This window comes from Microtus pennsylvanicus, chromosome 11 (genome assembly GCF_037038515.1).
Source record: "Microtus pennsylvanicus isolate mMicPen1 chromosome 11, mMicPen1.hap1, whole genome shotgun sequence".
In the NCBI taxonomy this organism is placed as follows: domain Eukaryota; kingdom Metazoa; phylum Chordata; class Mammalia; order Rodentia; family Cricetidae; genus Microtus; species Microtus pennsylvanicus.
The window spans coordinates 42,960,275-42,982,406 of record NC_134589.1 but is presented as its reverse complement, the minus strand read 5'-3'; the positions used below and the strand labels follow the sequence as shown (position 1 = coordinate 42,982,406).

The window sequence follows — 22,132 nt, the reverse complement described above, 5'->3', positions numbered from 1 at the left end:
CTTGACCTCAGCCTGTCCACCCTTGACCTCAGCCTGTTCCACCTCAGCCTGTTCACCCTTGACTCCAGCCTGTCCACCCTTAACCTCAACCTGCCCACCCTTGACCTCAGCCCGTCCACCCTTGACCTCAGCTTGTTCACCGCTACCTCAGCCTGTTCATTTTTGACCTCAGCCCACACTTGACCTCAGCCTGTCCACCGCGACCTCAGCCTGTTCACCTTTGACCTCAGCCCACACTTGACCTCAGCCCGTCCACCCTTGACCTCAGCCTGTTCACCTTTGACCTCAGCCTGTTCACCCTTGACCTCAGCCCACACTTGACCTCAGTCTGCCCATCCTTGACCTCAGCCTGTTCACCTTTGACCTCAGCTATGTCAGTTGTCACAGTAAATCATTTGAGTCAGACTGAAGAGTCACTGGGCTTTGGGGCTTTCTGTCTTCCCGCTCTCAGCCTGTTTGGCACAGGTCAGACACAAGCAGCTGCTGGGCTGGAGTTCCTGAGCTGCCTGCAGGGGTAGTCCCGGGCATGTCCCTTAGAGCTCCAGCTCTCTAAGGTGCTGAGGGGTGAAAAGCTTGTGAGACATTCTCAGAGCAGCAGAGACACTTGGGCCCCAGCCCTGGCTGCTCCTTCCTGTGGGTCTGTTGAGTCACTACCCCGCTGGCTTCATGGCTCCACCAGCCCCAGCAAGATCTCTGCTGGCTGCCATTTGGCCCTCCATGTAGTTCAGTGCTGAGCAGGGCCGTGCACTGATACCATCCTTCCTGCCCAGAGCTGAGAGGCAGACTCTGGCCTGTTGTGAAGCTGCTAATTTTTGGCAATTGGCAGTCCTCTTCAGGCCGACCCAAAGTGGGAGGTTTGTTAGTGTTCCAGCCAGAACTGTCTGTGAGAGCTAGACCCTGCACCTGCACCTACCACCCACCCTGCAAGGCGGTTTCCCCGCGAAACTGCAGGTGAAAGAGAAGTCTCCAGGGAAAACTAAGGTGGCGGGGTCCACGCCTGCCTTGCTGCCCCTCTAAGGCCCCTGAGCTGCAGTGGGGTCCACTCCTGCCTCACTGCCCCCTTGGAGGTGGGAACTCAGCAAGAAGAGGCCTTCTACTGACTCCACCACTGTGAGGAGAGAAAGGCTCCACTCTGGCACCTTGACCTTGAATAAAGAAAGCTGGGTCGGCTTTCCACCCAAACTGTCTGGTTACAAGGACCCCTCTAATTGGATGTTAGGAAGCACAGTGGTCGGATGCTCTGGATCCCTCCATCTCCCTGCACCCCAGGATGAGATGCCTAGTTAAGGGATGAACGCACTGTGGCTGGATGTTTACCCTCTTAATGTCGCCCACTAGAGAGGGGTAGGGGTGTAGTGTAGTGACCACCCTGACTCAGCCCCAGCTTGGGGCAACAGCTATATAGCCCAGCCAGGCAGAAAACGCTGTACCCACAGACCATGCAAACCTGGGCAGCCTGAAAGGCTACTGAAGAGCCCGTCTTGAGGTCAGTGTGGTCAGCCTTGCTTAGCTCTGCCTGCAGTCTGAGCTGTGTCACCACAGAGCAGAGTACCTTGCTAGAGGAGGCTTGGCACTGCTACCCTGACTGGGGCAGAAGGCTGTGCTCTGGTTCCCAGGAAGACAGGAGGGGACAGGTCAACGGAAGGCCAGACAGCAGAGGTAGTAGTGACCTGTGTCCCAAATAAGAAAACCCAGAAACTTCTTGAGTGCTGCCCACGGGGCCCTCTGGAAAGTGTGGACTGGAGATAGATAGGTTTCCCTGGAGGAACTCACACTGTATCGTTATTGACTTCGTCATCAAGGGTACCATTCCATCTGCCTCACCTCAGAACAGCATGTGGGCTGGTACTGGTGGCAGGACCAGGACTACAGATAGTCACAGCCAGAGGCCAACCATGACCCATGGACGATGGGGTCTTTGGCAAGAAGGACAGTCAAGGAGAAGGTGTCCCTAAGCCTGGAGAGAAAGCCCTTTGACTCTCTGACAGTGGGGACTGAGGGCAAGTAACCTGGCCAGCTTCTGGAGAAGTGTGTGACCCCAGAGGTCAGCAGTGGGGTGATGCCAGCTGACTCCAAGCTAGAGGCTGGGTATTGGCAAGAGCCAATGGGCTGGACACTGGTGCTGGGTGTCAGGACTAGGGCAGAATCTGAGGCTGCCACCACTGATTTGGGGACCTGGGCCTATCACTCAGCCATTCCTCTCTGTAAAACTGGGGTGACGGGACTGGAAAAGCCTCCAGGGAGGGTTAGGAACCAGACTGGGGTGTTTGGAACGTGACAGGGGCTGGTGAGGACCTTGCATGAGCTCCCGTGGGAATCTGCAGACGGCAGCGGCTCAGGAACTTCCCAGATGGCTTGCTCTGTGTTTTGATAAGATTCCCAGCGGATGTGGACACACTTCTGTGGGGGAGATGGCCCCACGAACTGGCCCTTGTCTGCAGAGGTCTTGCCTCTTTCCCAGGGTACAGGCTCTGCCCTGGCTACTGGTGCTGCTGAAGCTTCCCTGGTCTCCTTCTCTTAGCCCTGTGTGGATGAGGAGCTGGAGAAGCCAGGTAGAACAGGCCAGGCAAGAGCCTTAGGCACAGCACAGAGGTTTGGGATAGGGTGGATTCTTACGGTCTCCCTGAACAAGTAAGGGTCCTTTCTTGCACCAGAAAGGGCAGCAAGGCCAGGCAGAGTGCCAGCTCAGATGGACCCTGACTCCCAGTATGGCAAAGGAGGCTGCCTAAAGAAATCTGGCAGGGGTACTAATTAGTTACAGAGCAAGGCCATGAGGCAGCAGGAATCCAGGTGAGCCAGGGGCCAGGCACAATGTGAGTAGACAGCTTTTGGGGGATCCTCAACCCCAGATGCCTCCTGGGCCCAAATAGAGGGCCTAGGCATTGTCCTGACTCCTGCAAGGGCCTGCCAAGCTCACCCTACCCGAGCTGGCTGCTCTTGGGCAGGAGACCAGAGATACTATCTTGAGTGTCCAGAACTAAGCGGGGGCATGGGATGTTGGAACCTGAAGGCAGGGCCTGACAGAGGAGTCCTCTCATTTAACCCCATGCCTGGCATCTCTGGGTTAGAAGTGGGCCACTGTGTGGCAGCAGGGAAAGCCATTTCCTGAGAAGGGTCTGGTTTGCCTCAGCCCAGGGCGGCTCTAGAGGAGCTATTCCTTTAAGGATGGGGAGATAATGGAACCAGGGGTCACTGCAGGGCGTGGGAACTGGGGACAGGCTAAGGCAGACCCATTGGTGCAGTTCCGTCCAGACTGGTGTCAGAGCCGGCAGAGGAGTCCTGAGAGGGGCGGCCCTGAAGGAAGCGGATGATTTTCTCGATGGTGGCCTCCTGGTACTCGTGGGACCATCTGTGGACACAGAGGCCAAATGGGTCAGAGGGTGGGCAGGGGCTGCTGTGGGCCAGCGCCATTTTCTACACACACACACACACACACACACACACACACACACACACACCACACACACACACACACACACACACACACACAGCTCCTTAACTCTCCCTGGGTCTTACTTGATGCCGTTGAAGGTAAGCACAGCCTGCATGTCCTCAGGCAGTGTCTGGGGCTCGGGCCACTCAAAGCCATCAATGATGGGCACAATGTTCTTGCCACAGCTTAAAGCAGTCACAATCTCCTGGGAAAAGAAGGAGAAAGAGACTGTTGTGGTTTGATCTTGAATAACCCCTGCGAAGCTCATGTCTTGGATGTTCAGTCCCCAGCAGATGACGCTGTTGGGAATTGGTGAAGATGTCAGGAGTGGGGACTGATTGCATAAAGTAGGTCATGGGGGGGCAGGAAGGGGTATGCCTAGAAAGGTACCCTGCGCCTTCCCCCCTCTGTGCCTTCTGACATATGTTCTACTGCACAGCAGGACTCAAGGCAGCAGGGCCAAAAGCTCAGCATCCATGGACCACAGTAAATCTTCCCTTTCCTGTTGACTGTCCTGGATGTTTGTCGTGTGATGGAGATCTGACCGACACAAGACCTCCATCCCACCCAACAGCCCTGAGGTCACCACAAGTGAGAGCACCCCTGGATTGAGACTCTCTGGAACGTACCCTGGCTGCTCTCAGCTTTCACGGTAATTTATAAACCGTGTGTCTTTATCTGGGACAGGCGTGCCTAGAGCGCCTAAAACTACTGGAGTCTCCTGAGTGTAATTTTACTATTGCCATGATCCTAGCCAGAGTTTGGATGGGGGAAGGGGCCTAGAAAATTCCTGATGGGGGTTGGGTATCAGAAAGACCAACCACAGCACGGGGCTTAGGACTTCTGAGGTCCACCCACTTTTCAGGAGGGGCTGCAGGATGAGTTCAGTGCCAGTAGCGACAATTTCATCAGCCGTGCCTCTGTCTAAAACCTCCACAAGATCCCCTCGTGAGTGGGGGCTGAAGAGCTTCCAGGGTGGTTCATAGACCATGGGGTGGAACTCAGTAAGCACCAAGGTTCTACCACTCTGATCTCTCATCTTGCCCCTCTTCCTTAGACCGTTGCTCTCCCACCTAGATCCACTCACGGCTTTGGTCTAAGCTCAATCAGTACTTCTCCAAGGAACCTGCCTGAACATCCCGATCAAGTCAGCTCTCCCGTGCGGGTTCCCACCGGCTCTGCGGCAAACTTCAACTAATTCAGTTCAGGGGTGATTTAGTTGAAGTTTCTTCTCCCTGGTGTCACAAGGTGACTAAGGGCAGGGGCCGTGCCTGGTTTTCATTAACCATACTTCTTGGCATCTTTCACAAAGCCCTGCCCACAGTCAGCCCTTCTTGAGTACTGACTGGACGGATGAATGCATGAAGCAATACACATAGTAGTTGGGGGCTGTATTCCGAAATAAAAAGAATCCGGGTTCATTTTGATTGTTGACTCTTTTGGATTAAAAAAAAGTTGAAGGGGACTGGGGAAAATGTATAGCTCAATAAAAACAAAAAACAAAACAAAACAAAATTACCCAGAAGGTCCAAGGTCAGCCTGGTTTACAGAGTGAGTTCCAGAACAGTCAGAGCTGTTACACAGAGAAACCCTGTCTCAAGAAACCAAATGAGCAAAAACCCCAGAGAGCCAGTGAGGTGGTTCAACAGGCAAAGGTGCTTGCCACAAAGCCTGGCAACCTGGGATCAGTCGCTTCCGTGGTGGAAGGAAAGAACTGATTCATGTGGGTTGTTCCCCATTTCCTCATTGTGCTGTGTTACATGTACTCGTGTGCATGTACATGTGTGTGCACGCGTGCTCTCTCTCTCTCTCACACACACACAAGCAGAATGCATTTGTAAAACACGCAGAGCATTAGTGAGGCTCATACCTTCAGGCGTGTCTATTGGGGTGTTTCTAGAGGGGAGGGAATAACTAAGGGGGGACAAACTGCCCTGAATGTAGCTGGCACCATTCCATGGGCTGAGGTCCCAGACTGACTGCAGGGGCGGGGAGGGGGAGAAAGCCAGATGAATGTCACGCCCTCTGCTTCCTGCTCCAAAGGTGAGAGCTAGCAGTCTCCCCCTGCGGCTGACCTCTTGGCTTTCCTTACCACAATGGAGGTCGCCCCAGCTTTGTCAGCTACAATAAACCCTTCCTCCCCGGAGTTTCTTCCTGTCCAGTGTTCGGTTACAACCTCAAAAGAAAGAAGGACTATGTGGGGTCTCCGACACAGGCTCTGCGACCCAAGGCTAGGATAATGGGCTGTCAAAGTCTGTTTTCCAATATGGAGCTCGGGGTTAATGCCAGGCAGTGATCTTACAGGGTTGTTAGGTGGAATAATGGCAACACTCCACAGCAAGTGAGTAGAGCAGGGGCTAGCTCTTAAAACTGCATATTTAAGGAGCAGTGGGGTGTGGTGGCTCAGGTCTGTAATCCTAGCACAAGGGAAGGCTAAGGTGGGGGACTGTGAATTTGGGGCTAGCCTGGGGTATACATAGCTATACCCTATCTCCAAAAAGGGAAAAGTAATTTTTTAAAAAAGGAAATAATGGGCTCCTTCTCTGTAAAGTACAGAGATAAAACTTGCCCCACAGACTGTTCAGGGACATTATTCACCGTTAATAGTGATCTGGTAAGCACTTACCAAATGGGTTCTGCCTTTCAAGTCCCATCAGGGATGGGACATTTTTAAGTGCAGTTCACTTGTGGGTTTGTGTATTGATTAGCCACTAAATGTGGCTTCCGGGAAGGGAGTATGAAAACCAGAGACAATTAGGCCCCACAAGCAAACCAAGAGAATGACAGAGGCTTTGGGACAAAATCCAAGGAGTGAGCCACGCCAACTGCCTGGATGCTCCACCCTCACCAGGCTCAGTGGTGGAGCCTGAGAAGAGAGCTATGGGCTTTCACATAGACTGTGCTCCTGGAGCCTCATCATCGTAAGAAAACAGGGAGGGAAGCCAAGAGCGGAAGGTGCTTCCTCCCAAACCCCTCAAACAAGCAGCCCGGGAGGACTCCGGGCCTTCAGAGTTCAAGCGCATCCAGGGCTGTGTCGTCCAAGCCTGGCTGCCTCTCCTAAGCATCTGGGTGAGTCCTTTAATCCCAGCACTCAGGGAGGCAGAGGCAGAGGCAGAGGCAGAGGCAGGAGGAACTCTGTGAGCTCGAGGCCAGCCTGGTCTACAAATCAAGTTCCAGGGCAGTCAGAGATATACAGAGAAACCCTGTTTTGAATAACCAAAAATAAATAAATAAATAAAAAATTGCCAGGGCCATGGTGTCTCTTCACATGAATAAGAAACCCTAACTTAGGGATTAAAGGCGTGTGCCAATACCCCCAGCTCTATTTTTTATTTTAAATTACGTGTATTTGTGTGTATGTCTATGTGCATATGCATGCTTGTGTGAGCATGTGAGGGGCATGTGTGTGTGTGATTGTGTGCTGTGCACACAAGTGCACGTGCCCTGGGAGGGCAAAAGGTTTCCTTAGATGGCCTGGAACTGGGATCGCAGGAGGCTGTAAGTGCTGGGAACTAACTCTGGTCCTCCTCGATAACACAGCATTTTCTCCAGCCTCATTGTCTTGTTCTGTCTCTAAGAGATAAGGTCTTGGGCTCAAAGCCATCATCCAGCCTCAGCCTCCTGAGTGGCTGGGTCTACAGGCCAGTGCCACAGCTCAGGCTCATTGTGGCCATATCCTTGTCCTCAGCTGCATGGAAGCATCCAAACCTCAGCTGGCTACTGCATCCCTCAGCCCAGGCTCCGATTCCGACTGACCAATGCATGACTGTTAATCTATAGGTGTGCTATGGATCCGTGGTCTGTGCCTTCTGCGAGGGCTAAATCATTGACTGGAGGTACAATGGTGAATTAAACAGATGCAGACACAAAAATTCAATTAATAATAATAATTGCTGCCATTATGTGCCAGGCTTTCTGCTGAAGGCTTCCTAATTGAGCCCTTTGGGTCCTTTTAACAATATCTTAGATCAGTGGCTCAACTTCCTAATGCTACTGTCTTCTAGTACAGTTCCTCATGCTGTGGTGACCCAACCATAAAACTATTACATGGCCTGTAATGGCATAACTGCAGTTGTGCTACCATTATGAATCATAATGTAAATGTCTGTGTTTTCTGATGACTTCAGGTGATCCTTGTGAAGGGTCTTGTTTTGGGGTTTACTTTGGGTTTTGAGAGAGGGTCTTCCTAGGTAGCCCTGGCTTGTCCAGAAATAGATAACTAGACATGACTGGTCCTGAACTTGAGGTAATCTCGCCTCTGCCTCTCGAGTGCTGGGATTATAGGATGCACCACCTATAATACAGCTCACAGATGTTGTATCTTGCATGCATTTTTATCCCTCCCTGGTCTCACTGTACAACCTTACACACAAACAGGACAGGTAAGCCATCCCTACCTTGTAGATGAGAAAACTGAGGCTGCAAGAGCCTAGGTAGCTAGAATCCTACTCCAGACTCAGCAATGGCTCCTGACTTCAGCCGAGTCAGAAAGATGATCTGGGATTGAGTGTGGCGGGGGCGTGGGATGAGGGGAAAGCTTCGTCTCCTCCACCCACACAGTATTTCACCACAGAGGCCCAGACCAGCACCTACCTTGTGCACCCAGTCCTTGCAGTCATGGTCCTGCATGCATTTGTCCAGCGCCCCAGCAGATAGCACCAGAACAAAGTTTCGAGCTGCCATGACACTCTGGATGAGCTTGTCCTCGAACTTGCCGGCTTCCAGCTTCTCCACATCAATGAAGACACTGAAGCCGTGCAGCTGCAGGTGCACCTTCAGGAGGCTGAAGAAACAGGGTCAACACTGTGGCCCCGCCCCAAACCCCAGCCACCTGCCCACCCGCCTCACCTGGCCAGCTGGGAACCCGAACTCCGCCGGTAGCTGATAAAGACGTCTGGGGTGTCTCCGCTGGGCTTGCTGCCAGCACAGGGCAATGGCGAATGTAGCATTTCTGGGGCCAAGAAAAGAGACATGGGGGTGAAGGTGGCCCCTCCCCACCTCAGCACCAGGTCTGTCCTCTTAGCCCCCTGTCTACTCAAACTTCTCAGGCCAGTCTGGGCAGAAAAGGTCACTGAGGGTCACTGAGATGGAGAAGAGGATCCCATGGGAAGGAAAGTCAACCCTCTGCTAGTCCTGGGCAGGAAGGGTCAGTGGTTAGGGGCACTGACATGGCTCTCTAGCTCCCCCTGCCTTCTGAACTGCAGACTCTAGCCAGTTGCCCACAAGCACTCCAAACTGAGCCCTTCCTTCCCCTTGGCCCTTCTTCCTCATTTCCACCAGGAACCCAGGCTTCTGCCTCAACTCCTGCCTAACATCTTAGTAAAAGCTGGTGCTCCTCAGCTTCAAATGCTGCCAGTGTCCCGGCAAGCCACAATGAGTGTGAAGGACGGCAAGGGGAGGTGTACTGAATACACCTCCCGGACACCCCACCTCAGCCCGGCTCAGAACAGCCACAGCCACCTGCAGCTAAGCTAAGACGGCCCATGCAAAGCCGGCCTCACAGAATCTAGAGAACTGTGATGAGATTGGGAACGCGGCTGTGCTTCACATCACCGTGAGGGGAACTGAAAGCTGGGCATGGTGGTGTGTTCCTGTCATCTCAGGGGGGTGGCGGCAGAAAGATCACAAGTTCAAGGCTAGTCTCAACTATATAGCAAGTTTAAGACCAGACTGAACTACATGAGACCCTGTCTGATCACATACACACTGACACAAACATACACACTGACACACATACACACTGACACACACATACACACTGACACACACACATACACACTGACACACACATACACACTGACACACACACATACACACTGACACACATACACACACACTGACACACACATACACACTGACACACACATACACACTGACACACACATACACACTGACACACACATACACACTGACACACACATACACACTGACACACACATACACACTGACACACACTAACACACACATACACACTGACACACACTAACACACACATACACATTGACATGCATACACACTGACACACACATACACACTGACACACACTAACACACACATACACATTGACATGCATACACACTGACACACACATACACACTGACACACACTAACACACACATACACACTGACATTCATACACACTGACACACATGCTAACATGCATACACACTGACACACACACATACACACTGACACACACTAACACACACATACACACTGACACACACTAATACACACACTGACACACACATACACACTGACATACACATACACACTGACACACACATACACACTGACACACACTAACACACACATACACACTAACACACACATACACACTGACACACACATACACACTGACACACATACACACACACTGACACACACACATACACACTGACACACATACACACTGACACACACACACATGCTGACACGCATACACACTGACACACACGAGAGCGGGAGAGAGAGTCACATTGCTCCCAGCCAGGATCATCTAATTCACTAAGCTTGTACAAGATGCTGGCTGTCAGCCTCAGTGCTAGGAATACAGCAGGAAACGAAACAGAGCAAACTCCACCCTCGTGGCGCTGCTGTGCGGTAGTCAGCACAGGCTTCTTACTGTGTGGAGTCTCCCTCCGGTTTACTCAACATCTGGGACTCCGTGCTGCAGGTGTCCGGCACCAGCCTCCTCAATGGGCTCCTGTGGCAGTTTGAATGCAAGTGGTCCCATAATCTCATAGGGAGAGGCATTATAAGGAGGTGTGGCTTTGTTGGAGTAAGGGTGGCCTTGTTGGAGGAAGTGTGTCACTATGGAGACAGGTTTTGCCATCGCTTGTGTTCAAGATACTGCCCATATCTCAGCCCACTTTCTGATCAAGTTGTAGACAGCACCAGCTCTGCCTGCATGCCGCCATGTTTCCCGCCATGGTGACAATAGACTGAACCTCTGAACTGTAAACCAGCCACTCCAATGCTCCGAAGGGAGTTGCTGTGTCATGGCGTCTCTCAGCAATAGAAACCCTAACTAAGGGCTGGAGAGATGGCTCAGTGGTTAAGAGCATTGCCTGCTCTTCCAAAGGTCCTGAGTTCAATTCCCAGCAACCACATGGTGGCTCACAACCATCTGTAATGGGGTCTGGTGCCCTCTTCTGGCCTGCAGACATACACACAGACAGAACATTGTATACATAATAAATAAATACATACATACATACATACATAAATAAATATTAAAAAAAAGAAGAAACCCTAACTAAGATAGCTCCCCAAGCCATTTAGGATTAACCATCCCATTCCACATGCCACATCACCAGAGGGATCTCCCTAAAATTGCCCTCTGAGTAGGTCATTGCCCCTATGAAAAAAACAAAACAAAAACAAAAAACTGCATGGGCCAGGAAGATGGCTCAGCGGTAAAAGACACTTGCCATCAAGTCTGCCAACCTGAGTCCAAATCCGGGAACTCTGGTGGCCAGGAGAGAACCAAGTGACCAAAACTGACTTCGAACGTCCACATGGGTGCTACGGCATGCTTGCCCCCCAATACTGACACCCCAATACTGACACACACACAAGTGTAATAAGATAAGAAACCATGCATGGCCAGGGAATGTGGCTCAGAAGAGAAACACGTGCTTCTCAAGTGCAAGGCCATTGGCTTGACTGCAATACCACACACACACCAAAGCAATAAAATGTGAAAAACATAAACCGTGCATGGTGGTTCACACCTGCAACCCTGGCACAGCATGTGGGAAGTTCAGGGTCAGTCTGTTCTGAGGCTCCGTAGAGAGATTCTGTCTCAAAAAAAATGAAACAAAGCAAAACAAACAAGCAACAGCAACAAAAGAAATCATGGAGTTTCGTTGGGAGCTAAAAGATAAAAGCTGACCTTCTTGAGGCAGAGGAGACAGTCCCCAGCGCCATGTCGATGCTTAGCAGTTCTTGTTGAACAGAAGGATAAATGAAACGGACTCATTTTCTAATAATATTCATAATTAACACCACACACATTTGTCTGCTTATGATGCAGAAAGAAAAATCAAACAGTGGGCTCAGATCCCAGTCATTTAATGGCTTTTATAATCTTGGGAAATGTTTTTAAATTCTTTTATTTTCATTTTATTATCTCTAAAATGAAAGCTTATGATAGAAACATTTGATTGCACAGGGCACACTTTTCAAAATACCTCAAGCTGGATGCTGGTATGTTTATTTTTCAAGTTCAGGTCTCTTTCAAAAAAAATGTTTTCTTACATTTATATATTCATGGGGTGGGGTGCCACGGAGCCTGTGGAGGCCAGAGGGCAACCTGGGGGAGTGTATCCTCTCCGACAGTGTGAGTCATGGAGGTTGATCTCAGGCTTAGCCACAAGAACCTTTGCCCACGGAGCCACCTTACCTCGTATTGCTCTTTAAAAGTTTTTTAAAAGTTGATTTAAAATAATGAACTCCTACTAGATAGAATGGTTATAGAAATAAGCGGGTTATCTTTTGATCTGTTTGTTTTTTGAGACAGGATTGCCTCACGCGGCCTTGGATGGCCCTGGACTCCATGTGTAGACCAAGCTGGTCTTGAACTTTCAGTAATCCTCCTGCCTCTGCCTCCCAAGTGCTGGGGTTACATGTGCATAATTCCACACTCAGCTATGAGATTATACATTAAAAACTTAACTACGAGTGCTGGAGAGATGACTCAGAAGTTAAGAGCACTTGCAGGTCTTCGAGAGGACCCAGGTCCAGTCTCTGGCATTACAAGGTGGCTCACAACCATTTGTAACTCCAGTCATAGGGGCTCTGATGCTCTAGTCTGCTTTTTTGTTTTTTTAAGATTTTATTTATTATGTGTACAGAATTCTGTTTGCATGTGTGTCTGCACGCCAGAAGAGGGCGCCAGATCCCATTATAGATGGTTGTGAGCCACCATGTGGTTGCTGGGAATTGAACTCATGATCTCTGGAAGAGCAGACAGTGCTCTGAGCCATCTTTCCAGCCCCCCTCTTCTGGTTGCTATGGGCAACAGAAACTCATGAGGTACACACACATACACACTCAAACTCTCATATACAAAGTAAAAATCAGGGGGCTGGAGAGATGGCTCAGAGGTTAAGAGCATTGCCTGCTCTTCCAAAGGTCCTGAGTTCAATTCCCAGCAACCACATGGTGGCTCACAACCATCTGTAATGAGGTCTGGTGCCCTCTTCTGGCCTGCAGGCATACACACAGAAAGAATATTGTATACATAGTAAATAAATAAATATTAAAAAAAAACAAAGTAAAAATCAGTCTTAAAAAAACTGTGATACCTGGAATACACAGTTATGGACATGTAAGAGCTAGCCAAAGAGCAACTGTCCATTGAAAGAAGCCAGTGAGAAAAGGAGACTGCCAGTGCCCGAGGCTCTGCTGGGACGTACTGCCAGAACCCAGGCTTTGTAAGCTGCCGGATACTAGGGCAAGCTTTCCCCCAACTCTCACATCTCCTCCCCAAACCACCAGTGCCCTTCAGTGGCACCCATGTACTGCCCTACCTGTTCTTATTCTTGCTAAAGCTAGCCCTGCCTGCCTGTTGCCCTTCCTGTTCTCCCTGCCCCCCCCCCCACATCCCTCAAAACCTGGACAACACCTCCTCCTCTCCAAGTCTGAACTTGGGTGACCAAGACAGGCAGTGATTCCTCTGGGCTCCCACAGGAGTCCTGGGAATACTTCCTACCACGGCCACCTGCTGATTGTATACCTCCTATCTCCCTCCCTGGTACCCATCTCAGGTGGAGGACTTCTTTTTTTTTTTTTAAATATTTATTTACTTATTATGTATACAATATTCTGTCTGTGTGTATGTCTGCAGGCCAGAAGAGGGCACCAGACCTCATTCCTGATGGTTGTGACCCACCATGTGGTTGCTGGGAATTGAACTCAGGACCTTTGGAAGAGCAGGCAATGCTCTTAACCACTGAGCCATCTCTCCAGCCCCCAGGTGGAGGACTTCTTAAGGGCAAAAGGCCACAGGCTCATCTTTTCATCCTCAAAGTCAGTCTAACCCAGTCAGATGCTCACACCTCAGGGAGGTAGATTCTCCAGCCGGGGCCGCCCCTCCCTTTCAGGATTGGAGCTGGAGTCGGGTGGGGTTCTCAGGTGGGCGCGCTTACCTCGGGCTGCAGAGAGGATACGTGAGCGATGCACCCCCAGGCGGATGCCACAGTCCTCCAGGAGCTGCTGCTCTGACACGCGGTGCAACAGGGAGCGATCCAGGCCGCAGCTGACCAGGCCGTAGGTGTACTGGCGGAAGCGAGGGTCCAGGCTGCCTAGCCAGTCTGCTAGGTTGCTGCGGTCGCATGTAGCGTAGCTAGCAAAGGTCTTGAGCTCCGTGAGCTCCCTAAAGAACCTGCCCAGCAGGTAGAAAACGATGTTACAGTTTTGATGCTAAGGGTGTTAAGCATGGGCTGGTGGCAGAGGGGGAGACTGGGTTGGACTGACTGGGGGCTCCTTGCCTCTTGCGGGTAATGCTGGATTTCATGCCCAGGTCTGTCTGGAGTTCTTCCTCTGTAAGCCGTAGAAGCAGGTCACCATCTACCTGCTGATCCTGGGGGAGGGGGAGAGGTGAGGAAGGCTCTCCTTCTCCTCCCTCCGCCCCACAGCACAAGATGCAAGGGAAAGGAACAGGAGGTGGTGGTGGAAGCTGATGGGACTCTGAGGGTGGCTAACTGAGGGTTTCCCACCCCTAAAAGACCGCGGTGGCGCTGCTGGCGTGAGGCCTACAGGGCACGCGGACGCCTGTGCTCAGGACGCCCCCAGCAACCTCACGCCCGTCAGGAATGCGCCCACTTGGTGTAAGGGGAGATGACTGCCCGCGGCTCTACCCGAAAGTTCTCGCAGTACTGGGAGAAGCCGATCTGTTGCAGCCAGGTTTGGACTTCGGCCTCCTTCCAGCTGGCCACGCAGGGCAGGATGCGCCGGGGTACCTCCTCGCCCAACAGGCGCAGCGCGCGCTTCGCCAGCGCCGACGTGGTGCCATTAGTGGAGTAAGAAACTACGCGTTTCAAGCTCTGGATGGCACCGATGTCGCTGAACACCTTAGGAAGGAGGACGGATGAGGGAGCCTAAGGTTCTCAGCTCCCCAGCTGCCACCAGACGTGCCTAGTCCCATCTCTCTTCTGAGGAAAGGCCCACAAACTGTCCTAGCCTTGATTACTAAGTCACGCGTGTAGTCCTTTCTCCTCCGTCCCCCATGCAGTTTCCCTCCTGAAACGCATCCACTCTTTGATTTTGAGCTCCAGCTTCCACGCCCATCCGCCCTGGAATATAGCCTCAATATGGACGCTAGGTGGCAGCAGACCCTAAATCCCACACTCCCAACTCCCACATCAGAAGTGTTCCTAAACCCTTAGTTTTTTTCTAGCTTGATTGGAACCCCACTAAATCATAGGAATCCAGATAGATCAGAGACTCCTCCATGCATTCCAGTGACTCCTTCAATTTTACAAAAAGCCAAAACGTGTTCCAGAGGGGGAAAGCTAGCTGCCCAAGGTCACGGTAACTCGGGAAGCAGGCAAAGGCTGTGGTTTAAATCTTGGCCATAGGGACCCTTTGTGACTCAGGTGACAGCCATTCACATCGAGGTCCTCTTTCTCCGGGGGCCATCTCTTTCCCAGACTCTAGATGCAGGTGGCTTAGCTGCCAACTGAACCTCTGCTGGGCACCCCGGGCTCAGTAGTGCCCGCGGGTCTTCCCCTCTTCCCCTGTGATCTCCACCCTCATGTTCTCATGTTCTTGGCCAAGAAGCACCATCAGCCCCCTCGTCCCTTCCCAAGCATAAATCCCTAATCTGTCTGCTTCTCTCTGCGATAGTCCACATTCCTTCCTTCCTCCACTTTCTCTGTTTGCCTTCCCAGCACTCACAACAGCCTCGAGCTACCCTTGTCACCCCCACTTCTACAGCAGCCAGGTTGATTTTTGTAAAAATCGAGGGTCTCCTATTTTAAAACTTCTCAGTACCTTCTCTGGCCCCAAAGACCAAGTTCAACGTTGAGCCTTGTCTTCAAGGCCCAAATGACTGGTCCCTCTACCTTCTGATTGCTTCATCTAAGTCCTTATACTTTTTCTTTTTAAGCTCTACCTGGAACTCAATATGTAGGCCTCTCAAAGTCACAGAGACCTATCTGACTCTGCAGACATGTTCCATATCGCTGTCTATGCGACCCTTCATTCTTACCAGTACTCAAACCCCAGTTGCAAATCACTTCCTCTGAGAAACCTTCCCAGACTCTCTCTAACCCTTGAGCCACCTCCTCTACATCAGTACCTTGGTCTTGCCCTGTAGGCTCTTGATGGCAGCCTCAGCACACAGATAGAAAGCCCCGATGCACTGAGCCTCCAAACGCGACGAATCGAGCAGCAGCACCAGGCTTTGTAGGTCGTCTGGTCCGCGACCCTGCCTTGTGTCACTGGCGTCCACCAGGCAGCGGGCAAAGCGGCCAGGGTCCAGCGATGCCACGAGAGGCTCGACGAGCGCTAGCGTGCCAGAGTGCTCGACCTCGCGCTCCACCTCCTTGTTGGTAGCCAACACCGCCACTGCCAGGCAGGCATGCAGCCGCAGCAGCTCGTCCTCCTTGGAGAAGGCAAGAGGGAAGAGCCACTCGGCAGCGCGCTTCTCCACCATGCATCTCTGCACCGCCTGGCCCCCGTGCAGCGCGCAATTAGCCAGCGCCAGGGCGCAGTGGCGCAATAGCGCTGGGTCGGTGCGGCGGCACCAGTACAGCACCGCGTCCAGACCGCCGGCCGCCACCAGCCGCTGACACGTCTCCTCCGAGTGCTTGAACATGTGCTCCAAGATGCCCGCCACGCTCCGTGCCAGCTCCACCGGTTCACGTTCCTTTGCCAGGTTCAAAATCACGCCCAGGCCTATCCGCGCCACACGATCCCTGCCGGGCGACAGGAGAAAGAGAACGTGATGTCTCCGGAGCTTGGCTTTCTCACGGAGGCCTGGCCTGATCTCTGGGCCTCACTAGTGTCTGAAAAGACACCGCAGGCAGCAGCCTTGTCCTCTTTACCTTCTCCCTAAAGCTGGCTGAATGCTTCCAACTCTATGGCCGATCCCTGGGCCCCCCGGGTTCTTCTTTGCTGCTTTCTAATTGCCAACACCTCATTTGTCAACTTCAGTTTCCTCACCTTACGAACAGGAAAATAATACCTATCTTATAAAAATATTATCAGGACTAACAAGATAATCCATAAAGAGGATGGAGAGATGACTCAGCCGTTGACTGCTTGATGCTCTTGCAGAGGGGCCCAGAGTTCAGTTCTCACAAGTGCCTATAACTCCAGTTCTGGGGAACCTTTGCTTTCTCCTGGTCTTGGAGTGCACCTGCACATACATGCACACACAAGCACAGAGACACAATAAAAAAAATAAAATAAATTTTTAAAAAGATCATTCGTAAAACACAATAAACGTGAACCTGTCATTTGATGTGTCACTGGAAGTACATCACTCTTAAGCCTGTCCTTGGATGATTGCTCCCTTCAGTCCATGACTGGTGTGTGCTAATTCATTCACTCGGTCGATATTGTTTGAGGACCTCCCATGCGCCCGACTTGACACTCGAGAGGCTGATGCTAAGCAGTGAGTAAGCCTGGCTACATCTTATTCAGCCAACAAGGCCAGGGGTGGACAAGTAACCAATAAGAGCTCAAGTTCTGAGTTAGTAAGGCACCATGCTAGCAAACTGGATGATGTCATGGAGGCGGGATGTGTCTAAGGAGATTTATGTGGGAAATAATATTGAGAAGCCTGCCTGCAAACGACTCAGAGAAGAGCCTAATGGGGGGTAGGGTGGAACGAGCCCGGACAAAGGCCCCGCCATGGATGAGCTAGCATGTCTGAGGAAGAGAAGGAAGGCCAGGGATAAACAGTGTCTAACATCAGTCAGGAAAAAGAGAAAAACAATAAAGCATTTACTTATGCACAGAGTGTGTAAATAAATATTCAAACCAACAAAATGTAGTGAATTCAATAGAAAAATGAGCAGAGTCTTAGAAAATATATGAAGGAGAAAATTCAAAATACGGCGAAGATAAAGAGACACTGCAACCAAGAGACACCACAGTCTTCTGGGTAGTCAGAGGAGTAACAATTGCCTGGCAAGTGGCCAAACACAGAGGGCAGGAGGGCTGCAAAGGTCTTGAGCACTGTGGGAGGGGTGCCAGCTGGGCAGGTTAATCTGGAGAGCAGGCAATCTCTCCTAAAAAGAGTCCAACTGAGGGCACAGGTGTTAAGATGCTTGACACGGTGCTATTTGTGAAGCGAGGAAGTTAGAGCCATCAATACCAAGCCCAGAAGTAACTGGACAGGTGCTCATCCACTGTAATAAATGACTGAGAAGATTTGTAACATTGTAACATGAAAAATCTTTTTCATGATTATTGTTTTTTTTTTTTTTCAGACAGGATCTCACTATGTAGCTTTGGCCATCCTAGAACTCACTAGGCAGACCAGGCTGGCCTCAACTCACAGAGATCCACCTGCCTCTGCCTCCTGAGTGCTGGGATTAAAGGTGTGTCCCAGTACATCTGGTATGTAACATGGAGGGTCTTATGACCCTAACGTGGAGCTGGAAAAGGAAACATAATGCACTATATACCACAGCGACATTTGTGTAAGTTAAAAATGCCTGCAGTCAGAACAAGCCTGGAGGTTTTACCAGGGTTGGCACAGCAGCACACATCTCTAATCTCAGCTACTCCGAAGTTGAGAATTAAGCTGGGCATGGTGACACACACCTTTATTTCCAGCACTTGGGAGACAGAGGCAGGCAGATCTCTGTGAGTTCTACAGAATGAGTCTACAAAGTGTGTCTGAGAAAGTCAGGACTGTTACACAGAGAAACCCTGTCACAGAAAACCAACCAACCAAACAAACAAACAAAAAAGAAGTTGAGAATTGAAACTCAATTAGATAGTGAGTTTGAGATAAGCTTATATAATTTAGTTAGACCCTATGTCAAACAAACAGAAAGTCGGGCAGGCAGACAGACAGACAGGCAGGCTGGGAATGTAGCTCAACAGCAAAGTGCTTGTTTAACATGTTCAGGGTCCTGACTCCAGATCCTAGCATCACAAAAGAGAAGAAAAGAACTCACCAGATACATGAAATATGTTCAATGGTTGCTTAGGGATTAGGTCAGGAGGATGGTTGGGATGTGAGCCAGGAGAAGGGGATCTTGCATTGCAGATGGGTGCAGGCACAGGCTTGCAACTTTTGGATGAGAGCTGGTACCCCCTGGGGAGCTAACCACACTCCCACATGCTAAAGCAGAGGGTCCAAAGAAAGAGAGGGGAAGAAATCAGCCCTGACAGTCTCTTCAGCTTCCTCAAGGCTTCCGTACTTTAAACAGGAAGCTGCTGAAGAGCTTCAGGGAAGGGATGTCTAGTTTGTGTCTAGGCTTTAAGGAACTGGCTGCTGCAGGGAAGGTTAGCCCAAGGCAGATCCCGAAGGCCGCTAGAAGAGTAAGCAAGCTGCCACTCTCCTTTCCAGGCAGAGATGAAGGCTTCCTGCCACACCTACCTCCATAGACGATGTCCCCTAGTCAGATGACTTCCAAAGACTTAGTGAACAACAGAATTCTTGCTCTGTGGATGCCATAGTGATCACAGTGCACAGTGTACAGGGCATTGCACACTTGTGTGGCCTGGTTAAGTCCAAAGCTTTCCTAACCTCATTACTCCGCCTCTCTACAGCCCACCCCCAAAGGAACAAATGGTCCTAACTATCCATCCTGGAATCAGAACTCAGGCACTCCTTTCACCAGCGAGGAAAGCTAAGGTCAGAGAAAGGTCATTCCAAACCCGAGGTCAGTCTCTTTGTCTCGGGAGTTCAAGATCCTTCACCTTCACTTTGGACTAGGTCAACTCTTAGGCTATCAGGGCTAGATGTGTCTAAGAAGTCATCTCAGGACTGGGGAGTTGGCTCAGCAGGTAAGAGCAATGGCTGGCCTTCTAGAGTACTTGGTTTCAATTTCCAGAATCCAAATAGTGGCTCACAATCCTCTATAACTCCAGGCCCAGGGTATCCAATATCCTCTTCTGACCTCTGTGTGTACTGCACACACATGGTACGCAGATATGCATGCAGGCAAAACATTCATACACATAAAAAGAAAAATTGAAAGAAGAAGCCATCTCATCTAACACTCATATTTTCAGAGGACTCACCGAAGACCCTGTGAAGTAAAGGTGTATTTGGGAACATCAGTTCACATCTGGAACTTTATTCTGACCCCTAAGTCTTAGCCAGACACAGTCCTGAAGTTAAAGCTGTGTGTTGGTTGTGAAAACTGCTAATTCCCTTCCCAATTCTGCTGTCTGAGACTGTGGGTCTGATGAAATGGCCATAATCTTTGGAGGTACGCAGCTCTAGTTTCAAATTCCAGCTGCCAAGTAGGGGACAGTTGCTTATATGTGACTGTGAGCAAATGTTTGTGTATGTCCCACCCCTCTCTGGAAGGATATACAAAAAATTAGTCCAGTGGTTTTCCTCCTTAGAGGAGGCTTCATTGAGAATTTTCAGCATTATACCTTTTTTGCACACTTTTGCATTTTTGAATTTATGTGCAATATTGTTCTTTCCTTATATTAAGAAACAGTCTCCTCTATTACTCAGTATTCTGGGGGAGGCCATTTAGCTTCCCTGAGGGTATGTCCTTTAGATTCATTCTGCTCCCCTGGTGAGGGGGGCTACGACTTAGAGAACTGTTAGATGGTGTCCTCACTGGGTGTCATGGTACCAGGTCTGAAGAGCCCTGCACTGTTGGCAGTTCAGAGGTGAGAGAAAGTCATTTAGGATTCTGGGAAGTGACTGCAGCAACATCCTGGGGAAGACTAAAGCTGCCAGAGTAGAATGGCAAAAAGAGTCGGTGAGGAGGCTGATTGATGGAGGAGGGGAATCCCCACAGTGTAAACCCTCAGTGTGCTCCTCCCTTTTTCCCTTCCAGTCTTATCCCTGCACACTCAGCAAGAACGCAGAGCCCCCGGGTTTCTGGGGCAAGAGCGTGAAGGCTAGGACTTGTGCCCTGTCCTTGGTCCTGAAGCAACACCCCCTGTGTTTGGGGACTGGTCCCTAGTGGTTACTCTTTCAGAGCTCTCGGTGGGTGAGGACAGTCATTGTCATTGTTGAAAATATATCAGTATGTTTGCATCATGCAGTCCTGCTTCTCCTAGGGTGCTCCCTGAACCCACTTTCCACAGGTACTAGTTCTAGCTTCTTAACCCACATACCAAGCCCTCACCAGTCAAACTGGGCCCCAACACATTCAGCAAGCATCCACTCTATTTTCAGGTTCTATATTCACGGCCCAAGCCCATTATAGGCCACCAGGTGTTAGATGAGAGAGGTAAGGCAAGCGGCATTTTACCTTGGGTCTCCCAACCTAAACTGTTCTGTGTGCACATTTTTGACAGTTGTAGTCTTTCCGCGTAGTTCAAAACGCCCCTCGCTCATTTCCCTGGTACTTGTGAGGGCAGCATGCTGAAAGTGACTTTTCTAAAATTTCTGAGCTAAGAGTCTGAGGTTTGGGCGAGAATTAGGAATGTGACAACCCGTTTTGCTCTGGCACCAGAGGATTGGGAAAGTGAGCTCTCTGAGTGCTTCATAATTCAGAGAAGGTCCCAAGAGGTAGGTGAAGGACAGCCAGCCAGGCTTAGTCTGTTCCCACATACAGAGGAAGGGAATGTGTCTCAGTTTTCTCTGCCCCCACCCTCTCAATCCAGCAAAAAACTTTTTGTTCCTGATCAGACACTGCAGAATGAGGTCATGGCTGGCTTGGTGAAAGGTAGCACAGAAAGGCACCCAGATGCAGGGGAGAACTGTGGGCTCAGGCGGCTATCAGCAATAGGATGCCAGCTCCAACCACCTCCTCTGCCCTGGCCTCCCCACACCTCACGGCGCTCTCCCTCACCGGTTCTCAGCCACCAGGATCTGCTCCAGCAGGCGCGCGGCCTGCACGCGGGTCTCTAGCTCCGGTGCCTGCAGCAACCGCAACAGCAAGTCGAGGCCACCGTCCAGGCGTATCGCATCGCACAGACCCTGGGCCACCTCGCGACCCACGGCCGGCAGCAGCCAGGCCTCCTCTACTAGCTGGAAGACCTCGGCGAGGCCCGCGCCCACCGCCCGCGCCGCGCTTGCCTGCTTCAGCTCGGACAGCGCCTGCTGCAGCTCCGGCAGAGAACGCTCCAGGGCGCCTTGCACCTCGGTGCCCACCCCAGGCGACACTTCGCGGGATCCGCGGCCCGCGGCCCACCACGGGTTGGCGCTTCCATTCCTATCCTGCCCTGGCACTGTCAACCGATCGGCGCCCGACCGTGGGCTCGACATGGCGAAGAAGCGGCACAGTTTGTAGGCGGAGAAGAGCAGAGTCAGGACCATGGGCGCGGGGCAGCAGGGGACATGCCGGGCCTGGAGGGGCGGGGCCTGGCGGAGAGACCCCCGCCTTGGGAGGAAAAAGCAAAAACCAGAACCTGGCAAGGGCGCTCAGCCGCAGCGTCTGGGGAAGAGGATGCGGGGAGAGGAAAGCAAAGAATGGAACCGACAGGGGAAGAGAGGCGCCGGTGCCCAGAACAAAGCACGGCTCCAGCCTCTTGCTCGGTGATGCTGAGATGCTCAACAGCAACCACGCCTCTGAGTAGCCGAGTCAAAGATTT

At 51.2% G+C, this 22,132-nt stretch overlaps 1 protein-coding gene across 3 annotated transcripts; it reads right to left on the bottom strand.

The window, feature by feature from the left end:
- Positions 1 to 1,605: 1,605 nt before the first annotated feature.
- On the bottom strand, positions 1,606 to 22,126 carry Sarm1 (sterile alpha and TIR motif containing 1). 3 transcript variants are annotated; one of them, XM_075991470.1, is made up of 10 exons: positions 21,391 to 22,126; positions 15,741 to 16,359; positions 14,299 to 14,511; positions 13,930 to 14,021; positions 13,588 to 13,823; positions 11,170 to 11,235; positions 8,282 to 8,384; positions 8,027 to 8,216; positions 3,517 to 3,638; positions 1,606 to 3,349 (listed from the first exon to the last, which is right to left on the bottom strand). In XM_075991470.1, exons 1-10 carry the CDS (start codon positions 21,855 to 21,857, stop codon positions 3,220 to 3,222), a joined length of 2,238 nt encoding a protein of 745 aa, XP_075847585.1. In that variant the 5' UTR covers positions 21,858 to 22,126; the 3' UTR covers positions 1,606 to 3,219. The 3 variants fall into 3 exon arrangements, with proteins under 3 accessions (XP_075847585.1, XP_075847586.1, XP_075847588.1); XM_075991471.1 differs by having other exon boundaries at positions 13,930 to 14,015; XM_075991473.1 differs by lacking the exon at positions 11,170 to 11,235.
- Between the last annotated feature and the right edge of the window lie 6 nt (positions 22,127 to 22,132).